General features: G+C 43.4%; 1 protein-coding gene across 1 annotated transcript in view; it reads left to right on the top strand.

Annotated features, from left to right (window-relative positions):
- Positions 1-8,207, top strand: part of CIPC (CLOCK interacting pacemaker) — a 63,477-nt gene extending 55,270 nt beyond the window's left edge. The window contains exon 4 of the mRNA XM_069638017.1: positions 4,066-8,207. Coding sequence (XP_069494118.1) covers positions 4,066-5,013 — 948 coding nt within the window. The 3' untranslated portion in view covers positions 5,014-8,207. The remainder of the gene's footprint in view (positions 1-4,065) is intronic.
- Positions 8,208-12,764: the final 4,557 nt, after the last annotated feature.

Raw genomic sequence — 12,764 nt, 5'->3', positions numbered from 1 at the left:
GGCACACTAAAGGTCAACACATTTCAAAGCAAACTTTGGCATGTTGGGTCTCTCTATGTATCACCCACTGTCATCAATCTAAAGGTGACCCCCCACCCCCTTCTCACCAGACCTCCTTCGGCGCACTCCACCAGAGGGAGGGCAGCTTCAGTTGCTTTTCACGGAGGGGTAGCATTGAATGACATTTGCAGAGCCTCTACCTGGAGCACTCTGCACACGTTCGCCAAGCATTACTGCCTGACCGAAGATACCAACAAAGAATGTGCAGTTGGCCAGGCAGTGCACTGCCACCTCTTTGCATAAGGTAGGATTAGCCTTCCTCCCGCCTTTCCCTGGATATGTAACCTTGGTGTTGCCATATGGTAAAGGCTTGCAGAGGTTTGTTCTGCATTTCTATGTTATACGATGTGGGCATGTTTTAACTGCATGGTATTATATTCAAGCATCTGAATCTATGAAAGATCCAATGCTGGAGAAGTCTTAGTTACTTACCTGTAACTGTATTTCTCCAGCATTAGTATCTTTCATAGATTCACATGCGCCCACCTGCCTCCCCTAGAGGCTGCTCTTGCGTTCAGCTTCCATCATACTGTAGTCTACACGGTTCAAAATCTGAAGATGGCTGACTGGGGCGGAGGTTAAACCCTGCCACCTCATTGGTTAGGGTCATAAAGGACCAAAGTGAGGTGGAGGGACTACACAAGTGAATGGCCCGTAGTAGATAATGGGCAATCTACAATCATATTTCTATAAATATGTATATATAATAATGTATATATTTTAAAATTTTAATAATTTTTTAAATCACCGAGGATTCCCAGTCTGACGACGGGGAATGTTCAAGCATGTGAATCTTTGAAAGATACCAATGCTGGAGAAATACAGTTACAGGTAAGTAACCAAGAACTTTCTTGTATGCCTCTCTACTGTGTTCTATATCGTAATGAGGGGATTATTTCCCAAAGCTCTCAGGCTTTCTAATGACATTTGTTGGACCACAGCGACAACTCCTGATGCCCTCTGTTTTAACAGAGGTATTTGATGAATCACTGATGAGGGGAACGGCTCCTGTTCCTCTCTGCTTGAGCAGTGGTATTGGGTTGACCACTGCGACGAGGACAATGCTCCTTATGCACTCTGCTTGAGTTGGGCCTCTCTCTGGACCCCACCCAGTCTTCCTGCAGTTCCTATTACCTGTGGTATCCTGGGGATACAGCTCCAGTTCTTTCACAGTCCTCTCCTTCTTGCCACCTTCGCAGCTTCGCGGTAGGTTGGTGGTTTGTGTCATTTCTGGACCCGACTGTCAACCTTTCGGCATCACGTCACCACCAAGTAAGTCAATTCCTGCCGGCTCCCAGGACACCAAAGCAATGTCCTGCTCTTCTAGTCCCCCTCCTGGACAGATGCGACTGCTTCGACTGCAGCACTCCAAGTTTGAACTTCCCGGGTCTCTTCGTGTACTCCTGGCATTCGGGGCGAGATCTCTTTAGTCCATTCTTGCTTTATACCGTTTTGCCCTGGCGTAACGTCTACACCATCTTGGAAAGTCTCATTGGCACTCTTCATGTCTCCAGTGAGCCAACTCGCTGCAGTACATGGCTGGCTTTGCATAGGGTTATTCCATATGCTTCTCATGGTGTTCCTCATCCCAGTATGTCTTAAGTTTGTCTCAGTCATGGCATCACAATAACACATGGCTCCACTGTCAATGGTGAGAGGAAAGGGTGGGGGTTATGCGACTGGGTTTTAGGGAGGCTTTTCAACGGTGGATGTCCTTATCCCCCAGCAGGGGAGTCCCTCTCCGATGTCCTCCCACATATTACCACCCATAGAGGGGCTACTGGGTAGCAGCCTCACCTCCCTAGCCTCATAAAAAAGGGCTCACCCCTAGGGAGAAGTGACGAGACCTGGCAAATCGTCACATAAGGAAGGAGGGAAAACCTGGGGAAGTCGAGCCAGAGAGGGAAGGCTGTAGTGCCCAAATCCCCAAGCCCAGAGAACATCCAGATTCAGCATCTTACCTGTCTGTACATCCTGGAATGAACACCCTTGGACTTGCTATCTGATCCATAAGTGGCATGCCACCCAGTCACAAAAGCCTAAGGTGAAGGGAAATGGAATACAAGAGTGTAGGGCCCAAAACGGAAAGAGCACATTGATCTAATCAGCTAATAAGTTTGAATTTTGGAAATTGAATACTGGGATGTGAATGTGGTAAGGGAGGACCCTGGGGCCCAGGGAATGTTTCCTGTTAATCCTGGAGGAGGTATAGGTCTGATGCCAGCCCCAGAGACTCCTCCCCCACCTGAACATTGGCTTTGATTTGCATCAGCACAACCGTATACTGGAATTGTCGAGCTGGCAGTATACTGGAATTTGCAGTCTAGAGCCTACTGGTATTCGGCAGCGAGCACATAAACTGGGAATATACTGGGATTGTTACTACTATGAATATATCCTGTTAAGCAGTGGCATATACTGATGTTTCCATGCTGTGAATGTACTGATATAATACTGTGCAACCTTGACTGTAGTGGGATTTTTTTAAACTTGAAATATACTGTGTCTGTCAAACTGGAAGCATACTGTTTTTGTCAAACTGGAAAAGTGCATATTACGTGCACAGTTGCTTTCTAAAACTCGTAATATAATGGGATTAAACTGGCACTATAACGTGGTTGTCAATCTAGGAATATACTGTGGCTGTGAAAACTGAATTGTGAAACTGCTTGCTTGTCAATATTGAAGTATATTGAGATTGTGAAATCTGGACCTAAATTGGATTTGTTAAAACTCAGAACATATCAAAATTGTGTAGCAAACTCTAGTAGTTTTATCAAACTGAAAACAGAGTCAACTACTAAGTAAACTCTTACTGGAATTGGCTTGGGCCTTTTTAAAACAATATTCTATGCCTTAAAATAATTTCCTCCTAAAACCAATTATATTTTTCAATGTCTATTTGTATAATTTGATTAAGGGATGCAGAATAGTCTGTGATATGTTGCGATTGTAAATTCTTGTTCCTCTAGATTACCTTGGGCCTAAATGGAAAACCATTGCTTAAGACGACCTATTCCTAACACAAAGTATGCATACCTTCTGTAACCTTTCAATCTCTCCCATGATGCACAAACAAGGGACCCTAGGACCTTCAGGACAAAACTTGAATCCATAATGCTAAAGCTTTTCAACCTAATTTTTCTAATTGCAGAATAGTGCCTGCTAAGCAGCAGTGCCCCGCAGTTTCAAAGCTTAGTGACCCAGCGACAAGAGGATAAGACCTTGACTAGAATAGGCCTTAAAAAGACAAACAAATGATTGCCACTGAAGAGACTGTAACATTTCTGTACACCCTGTATTTACTTTGGGAACGTTTGTCTAACTTCTCATGGCAATATACTGCATTGTATTGTACGCTGTGGCGGTGGGGGACACCCAAGAGGGCTGGAGTGTGTGGAAGATGAGACACCCAGTAGGCCTGGGAGGGAGAGGGGGATAGGGGCACCCACGGGACCGGGAGAGGGGCAAAGTCTTTGACGAGTGCCTGGAGTCTTCTCGGGGTGGAGTTTATACCAGAGAAGTGCTGTTTTAAAGATAATCTAAATACTGCTGAAGTGATGACGTGGTTTGTTGGACCACCCGTTTGAATGTACTGATATGTGCTTGTCACGCTAAGGCCATTCCAAAGCACTGAAGAGCAGAATCCGGGGGTTCAGGTCTGGCTGATGGTCCGTTTTTTGATAGTGTGTGATCTACTTTATGTTGTAAAAAGAAGCTGCGTAACAGTCATTGTGGGCTACATGAATGTATTTTGTAGCTACATAAGACTCTGTTGGAGACAGTGGGTGGCTATGTTGAAGTTGGCTCTCCCGTTCAGTGCCAGAGGATCATCATTGGATGAGCCCTGAGGGGACTGCTGTGGCTCAGAGATGGTATAAACATCACTGTCAGCAATGAATGAATTTTAGAAGGTAGAAATGGGCACAGAACAAGCAAATCTGTTTTTCTTGCACTAGCACAGCTTTTAACATAATGCAATGTTTTTGTTCTTTTTACTTCCAGACAAATTCCGCTGTACCACAGTCTTGGGCTGTCCATCCATCTTTTGAAGTGATGTCTCAAGCCCAGCCCCAGATAATTCTACTTCCGCCCACTGCGACTCCTCTACTCAGCCCTCCTGCTGTCAGCGAAAGAAGAGGTTATCTGCCCATCCTGAATTCCTATGCCAAGATCGCTCCCCATCCTACAAGGGATAGCCTTGCCTCGCACACCGCGGAAAGTGCAGATGCTGATGGCCCCAGGAGGCAGAAACGTCTCCGTTTAGAAAAGCATGCAATGGATGCGTCGGACCCACTGCCCGTCAAGAGTGACGTGCTTACTGTAAAGAATGACGTGCTACCCATGAAGATTGACGTGCTGGCCAGAAAGAGCACCCAGGCACCTCTCGGCTTCATTGGTGGTACTACGACACCTCTGAAATTTTCTGCTAGCAAGGCATGGCATAGTTCCCCAACACTAGTGGAAAGCACTCCGGCTTTAAAGTTGAAGCCCAATACCAGCATTGAGACACCTATGGCTCCCAGTCTAATAATTGAGGCCTGTCAGTCTCAGACATTGGAGATTTCGGAAACTGATATGCCATCTTTAAAGAAAGTGGCTGTTTGCAGCACACCCCGTCTGGGAGAACCCTCTGGCCCGTCTCCACTGTCTGTACAAGAGCAGCAGAGCAAGAGCAAGCGCTTTCAGAACACCCTGGATGTCCTGCACCGGTCCGGCCTGCTGGAGATCACCATGAAAACCAAGGAGCTTGCACGTCAGAACCGTGCAACCCAGGCAGAACTGGACCACTTGAAGGAGCAGATGCAGCTTTTCATGGAGGCGATGCAGAGCAGTCTGCCCCAGGCATGGGCCAAGCTGTACGAGTCACTGTCAACCACTGCCCCAAAAGCTGAAAGCGGGCTCGCTGACACAGGCATGCTGCAGGTGTCCCTGGAGTCGTTTGGCATGTGAGTCCCCCGCAAGTAGGATCCTTTGGGAAAATGTTCAAAGGCTCTGAGCTTGACCCCCCCTCGCCCCATCCTCTTTGTTCTAGTGTCCACGCAGCTTGGGGAGGTGCATGCAGTGCAAAGCGCGGGTTCTGGGGTACCTCAGTGGAAGCAGTGCGTCAAAGAATAAGTGACCGCTCCCATGGATGAACCCTGCTGCTTTGTAGTTTGGGGTTGCTGCCTGCGAGTCATGGTATTGGTTGGAGCATTTCAGCTTAGTCCACTGTACCCAATCCGAGAATAAGGCACATGTTCCTGAGGATGAAATGCCAACACTTCTCTTACTAGTTAGCCATGCATTGGCAACTTGTTTAATATGCAGAAAAATCACTAGCATTAGAGATTAAACTGTGTAATGGAGCTTTCCTGGATTGCCGCCTCCTGTAAGGCATTTAAGAAAAAGCACCAAAAATTGCATTGAATAAAAACATTTTGTGATCGCATCTCAATGGACAGTCTCCTGGGAGGATGTCTGCACGTCACTGCGATCTCAAGGGTTCTGCACAAAACCCTGTGGTAGCAGTTCACTCTGGACATGGCTGGACTTTTTAATAAATGCAGGCTCTTTATGAAGTCTCCTAAATACTATACTTTGCCCCACCTAGAGTAAGGGAAAAGGAAACGAGACTCGTGGAAGTAAAGGCTTAATTGTATACTGATGGCAAGAGCATGACGGTTTGACAATTGTGCTGCTTCTTGCACTGTTGCTATTTGAGTTGTTTTTCTTGTTCTGATTGGTATGTCTTTGCGTCACTGGCTTTGTCTTGGTCCCTGCCCTTTTGTTGTCTCGAATTTCTGAATATCCCAGTAAAACAAGCCTTGTAAAGACTAGGCTTAAGGTCTTCATGAAGAGGAAGAATCATTAGCGAGTAGATGTGAGGTAGTAGCTGCTATAGCAGAGGTTTTTTAAATGTATCCTCTAGTGGAGTTTGTCTGACGGGAGGAGATTGAGACAGAGAGTACTAAAGCCATCGAAAAATGAGAATGAAAAGAAAAGCGTAGCAAAATGATGTAAATGAGATTATATGCAGCCGTCATCTCCTCCCAACTGTGAGTTATTTTGTGCAGATTTCATTCCTCTGACCAAGGAGGCCAGCTGCTACCAGTGATGCACATACTACTGCTCTTTTGTTGGACCACCACTGGGCCTGCCTTTGTATTTTGTTTTTAAGCCGAATGAGTTCCATTTTAATTTGGAATTCTCTACCCACATTCTGGCTATGGAGGCAGATTTTGCGTCAATCAGGCTGTGGTATTTTGTGTAAGCGGTGGCCATATTGAGGTGAGGTGTTTGGCAAAATGTTACTCATGTTTTAGGTGAGTTCAGAGGAGATTCCAGTGGGTGCCCTGGGCTTTAAGAGTACTGCCTGAATTGTTAGTATTTTGTCTGGTGAGAAGGCTACCATGAGGTGCTGTGCTGGAGGACCTTGGGAAAGTAGACTGAGGAATTGGCATGCAGAGCTTTGTGCTCTAAGTCCAGCCCTCCACTACATATTCTTCTTAACCAGAAGCCGGTGGAGGCATGTCATGAACAGCCTGCCGCTGAGTAGAAACTGATGGCTGGGTTCTGCACTCAATGTAGTCCAGAATGAATTTGGAAGCCCTGTATGAAAGCCTTATCTGGAAGCCATGTGTAGAAGTCATTGAAGTATTCCAGGCAGAACACAAATCATCTTGTCTTCGGTTTACTTCAGGGATTGGGGCATTGTAACAGGCATCTGAAGGGTCAATAAGCATGTCAAGAATTGTGGAAGTTTTGTTGAATCAATGTTAGACATGTTTCAGGCAAATGATTTGCTTGTGTTAACCAGAACCTTGCTTCCGGTTCAAATACAACTGGATATTTCCTTATCGGTGAAATCTGATAAGTTGACCTTTGATAATGCAAGTAGAATCGTATATACATTTCCGAGAATCGGTGAGATGAGTTTCCCTCTCACTGTGACTGATGCTGCTTGTTTTGGGGAAGAATAGAACTAGTGTTCTAGTGTTCCGTCAGAAGGAATGTGAACCAAGTTTTGGCTGCCTTGCCGAATGAAGTGCCCTCTTAAGTGGTGCAGTAGTCAAACGGTCCATAATATCAAATGTTGCTGAGAGGTTTGGCACACAAGGCATCCAGGCAGGGGTCCCCAAAGTTAAGGTTGGTTTCCCTCCTGTGTTGCAGGTGAAAAAACTGAACTAGTAGAGTAAGTTTCCCGATAGAAACACTTTCCCCCTTCCCATGCACTTGCACGATCTGAATGACACCTGACCTAGTAGGATCGCTGTTTGTGTCCCCCGCCCCTCCCTTGCCTTGTCGCGCCTTGAAACACTTGTGTATAGGTGCGTTATAAATGCCATATCATATCATGGTATGGCCTCTGTTTCAGATGGTTTTTCAGTGAAGATTGGGTCTAATATAGGTATATTGATCGACTGGATCTCTGTATCAATGGCTTCTCTGTTTTTCAAGTAGAGATGTGATGATTCTTTGCACGGTTTTAGGACATCTCTTGGTTATAAGTAGTTGATGCATTTATTGTGATGAGGCCTGGTTAGGATAGGAAGTTCCAGGTTTCATAATCTTGCATTGGAAATACTTGTTGGAGGAGCAATCTGCTTGAATTATGATGTCATCTTTATTGCTTCTGTCTATGTTGGATGGCAAGAAGTGCAAAAAAAACCCACTGGGCGTTCTCATACCACTTCTACACAACCTGGAAGCGAATAACCAAAGAAAAATTACAAAAATGTTAAAGGTCCTGAAGCATTTCAATGTTCAATTCAATGTGTTTGTTTTTAACAGGCACAGATTTTTTTGTTTACGGCAGATATCCGGTTTTCAGATGGCTCATGGAATAGAGCTGAGGGTAGAGTTTGTTGAGCTTCTACTTATCTGTAGATTTTAGTTTCTTAGAGGAGTGTTCTGTTTAAAACTGGGCCATTATTGTCAAATACATGGGCCCAGCATGTCTTGGCTAAATACATTTCAGTACGTTATTTATGTATCGGTTGATGTAGTCTTCAGGAAGTCTAGTATACACATGTACACTTATGTAGTGTATTAATTAAAATATGTCTAATAACCAAAATAGCAAACTTTGGTCAACAGTGTCTGAATTTTCAAAAAGCTTAACTTAATTTGTCCATCTGTATAATAAAGAATTTTTTCAATACCAATTGCAGTGCTGTTTACTTTCTAATTTGCGTACACTGATTCCGGTCACGGTCTGTTTTTTTTTTCTCTCCTCCTCTTGGTTGATTCCACAAATTCCACTATTAACCGCATGTCTAGCACCCTTATTGTGATTGTAAAAATAAAATAAACTGCTTGGCTTAGTGTGGTGTCTTTAGACTGTGCGCTAACTGTTGAGATTGAGTGAATCTGCAATAACCACATACACATTTCCTTGTGCTTGACTTAATACCTTTTTTAATATAAATTGTCTTTTTAGTGTTTTTTTTTTTTTTTTTGTATTGTTAGTCACACAATTTCTCTCCACAATTTTCTCTGGCTATTTTGTATTGATTTCAGACAATTAGCTATTCATCTCTCATTGTTAGTCATACAATTTCTTTCACTTTGTAGTCATACCATTTTGCACTTTGTATTGATTTCATACAATTTTACTGTTCGTTTCTCCATTGCTATTCGTCTCTCAACATGTGTTTCCCCATAGCGGTTCCTATGGTTCATCAGGAGAGTAGATATCAGAAATCACTACATCCATTAAAAGTTAATGTGCACAGCTAAAAGTTAGGAGAATCCATTTACATGGTGACTGGCATTGACACTTGGCATAGTGTCTTTTTCTTAACCCACAACACATTCTGTAGGTCTGCATGGGACGCACAAGTGCCCGTTTTGTCCATATGACTCTTACTACTGTGCATAGAAGCGGGAGGAATCTGACATGAAGCACTGCATGAAAACATGCTGTTATTAATCTGATGCACGTGGTAGTTACAGTGTATCTTGGATTTAAATATTTTACTCTTTGCTCTGTGTATGAGCAGGCTGTGGATGCTGTGAGTGGCGTTGGATAGATGGTAGGGCTTGATGATGTTCAGAATGCACTTTTGAAACTGGGGGTCTGGAGTCCATGTGGAGATTGTAGCACCACTATGTGTGGAAATGGGAGGAGCAGGGGGGAATCATTACTCTGAAATGTTGATGCTTGTGTAAGTGACTTAATATTGTACTCAAAACCTAGCCTATTATTCTCGTTGGCTTGGGCCACAATCCTTTTGTTGGAAGGTTAAAATTGAGGAGTCCTTCAGGCAGCACAGGTTTGGCAGTACTTGTTAATTCATTAGTTACATCGATAAGGCACAGAAGTTGACGGGACAAGTGTAAGAGCAGGGAGGAAGCCCACTGACTCCGACCACCCAGGGTACATGGTTTCAACTGCCTAACGTAGAACACTCGCGCAAGACAACTTTCCAACTCCTCCAATGTTCCACACATGACATCACTCAGTCGCTGACATCATTCAAACTCTGTCCACACTCTGGTCAAGTCATCACATACTCAAGTCCAGTCCCAATAAGGTTTGTTGACCTTAGTATGAGTTCACTGATAATGTGCAACCTTCAGCGAACACCGTTGTGATTGATTTAAGGAGGGCTTGTGTCAGAGAAGGTCTATGTTTTAGTAGTTTGCCATTATTGAGTTCTTCAGGAATTTAAGAAGGAATATTAACTTTTCTTTCTGCATTTTAAAACAACGGGCTGAGAGTACGTGATGGATGTTATATGGCAGAGTGCTATAATTTTGGAGAGGCCATTGTTTGGAAACTTGTGTGGAATAGGGAGAGTAAAATGGTTAGAGGGCCTGTTTTCATTGGGAATGGTGGATCAGTGACCACATATATCCAGGGCTGCACCAAAGAGTTTTCAACTGAATATGTATTTAGGGCAAGAATTTGGTCAAAGACTGAGCCAATACATTATTTTTAAATCCACAGTTGATGAATACCCTTCATAAAAGCAACGAGTAGCATGTACATAACTTGGTGTTGCTGTTTCCTTTTTCTTTTGGTACGTCTAGTCCCCTGGCATGTCCTTTTTACAGGACAGTGAAACGTTCTGTTCTTTGCAATGAACACATTTATAAATGAGGCTGCTGCGCAGCTGTTGTCAGAGGCTCTGCCTCAGAGCACATGCGGGTTCACCTACAACTCAGTCCTTTTCCCCGTTGCTAGATCTAATGTTTCCAATGGATGGCTTTAAGTGTTGCTGTTTTTGTCAGTCACCGTACCAAAGCTCATCTTCAGCGCCTGGAGCCAAAGCAGCCCTGTCCCAACTGTGGGTGTTGCTACTTATTTTATTATTTAGTTTGGGGAAAAAGTCCTGGCTGCGAATTCTCTTTACCCACAGGTTAGCTGGTTCAGACAGATCCTCTGATTAATGCAGATCCAATGTACTTTCTAAATTCCATCACTGAGCAAGTTCCTACATTCTAGGACCAAAAGCCCATATGACTTTGATAATTACAAAAACAGGTAATTATTGGGACTAATTCTATTGAAGGTTTTAAGAGACATATTCAACACTTCTATTTGCGATTCACAAATTGTTTTAGACTTACAATAGTCTTTTTCGGTTTCTCTAGGACCGGCCATGAAAAACGTATCATGAATGCATTAAGGAATTATAATAACAAGAAGCTATAACTAATAGATCGCACATCCAGGTGATTATGAGTTTTAAGTCATCAAGACATGACATAGAGAAAGGATTTAATGTTAAGATAACTAAAAATGTTTATCTATAATACTTTGTAAATATACTGAGAAGTAAAATTGTCGGTAGACCACTTCTGAAGAAGGGGACATTATTTCCCCGAAACTCGCCAAGTGTAAAGCATTTAAGGTCACCCTGAACATATATGACCAGAAATAATGAACTGGTGTGTTATATATGCACAAATTGGTGATGATCCATATTATGCTAATGTCTACCTGAAAAATCAGACTGATGAGATTGTAATAGTTTGAATTTATTGTTTTAGTATTTGAAAATACTTGCACATACATATACAAAAAATCCTTTTTTATATAAAGAATCATCTTAATGAATTTCTGGTGTAAATGTTGTTATTTCTAAACCTATACTAAGTTTTCACAAAAACATACTAGAAACAGTTTTGTTTGTTTTTAGAATAATAACAGGGTGTGCAGGGTACGGGAGTGTTTTACGCCTATTACTATTACTTCCTGTTTAGACATATCTCGGTGATTTGTGTGCCAAATGCCAGAAAAGGCATGCTATCATTCTGGTATGCTGATTTGTTTGCTGACTAAGCCATTGGGTGAAGATTTCTTTTTGGATTAATGGCTCCCACAATCAGGGAAGTACTGTTAATCAAGGCCTGGTCTGTTAAAGAACTTGTAACTAGTTTAGGTGCAGGGCAAAATATTTTCACCTGTCTGCCACTAGCCTTTGCTGATTGATAATTTACTGTTTGAGAGTAAGGAATGGTGTGCTACACACACGTCGAGAAGTGGAATTCATGTACAAGGTAGTGACTTTTATGCCTCGCCAGTAGCTTGCTACTTGAAATGTGTACCCCTGTTGGAGTTTGCTCTGCCGTGCTTAAAAGGCCTAAATCCACCACAGGACTTTGAGGCATTTCAAGACATTGATCTGCCGGTGTTTAGTGTGAGATACTTTATAAGCCTAAAAAGTACCAGAACTTCCTATGAGGTGCTCATGGGGGGAGGGGGAAGGGGCATGGGGGAGGGGTCAACGTACAGCAGAGCTTCTCCCAGAGATGCTAAACAAGCCTGGTTCAGGATATGTTCCTTAGCAAATACTAACTAGAATCATTTCGGAGGTGCTCTTGGAATCTAAACATACTGACTTTGATGCTACAGTATCAAATCGACCATGCCACAAGAAACATGGCACCACAGTGCTGTCTGTTCTGCCCTTGTTATCATGCTGGCAGGGCGAAGAATGAGTAAATCTTGTAGAATCGTTTAGCTCTGAGAACTCTTAAGGTTTACCAGTTTTTATGTCACCTAATTAGGGTTGCAGCTAATGGAATGTGCTTCAACGCACCAATCCAGTCCTCTGGGCATGTCCGTTCATAGGATGTTGCACCACCATTCAGATAGCTGTTCTACAACCCTTCTGAAGGGATGGTGGAGAGGCTTATTTGGTTCCTGTTTGGAGTCCGATCTATCCTTGTAGATAGTTGCCATGCCCATGCGTCAGGCTTCTGAAAACTCTAAAGTGGGGTACTCGTTCAGAGTACTCGCGTGTGGTGAGCATATTGTTTGATAGGTGCTCATAGTGAAGCAGATGTTGGCCCCCTTCGAGACCTTGCCTCCTCCCTACTGTCAGGTGTGGGTCGCTCTTAGGGATGGGAGTTTTGACTTTTTCTGATGTTTACGATACAGTGCTGGCTTTTGCGGCGGTCCTAAAACTTTAGAGCTCAAGGATCTAGGTGGGGGTTATTCCATATCGTCACAATTTTGGTTTTCATTGGCTTTAGTTCAGCACTGAGCGATACATTTGTGTTTTCTTGTTTTTTTTTTTATAACCAGCTATATATCACACTTCAGTGTAGCGGGAGGCAAGGCAGGGAATCTCTGATCGGATGCAGAATCTCCAAAGAGCAGTTAGGAAGGTAAATTTAAAATCTCTCATTTACATTTGATATGATCACAGATCCGGATCTACCAATCAAAGGTTTAAATCGGGGTCCACCACCTTTCCTCGGTTCCATGT

Source organism: Ambystoma mexicanum, chromosome 14 (assembly GCF_040938575.1).
Source record: "Ambystoma mexicanum isolate Mex_15411 chromosome 14, UKY_AmexF1_1, whole genome shotgun sequence".
Lineage (NCBI taxonomy): Eukaryota > Metazoa > Chordata > Amphibia > Caudata > Ambystomatidae > Ambystoma > Ambystoma mexicanum.
Note: the sequence above shows the minus strand (reverse complement) of the source record. Positions and strands in the feature narration are given on the sequence as shown.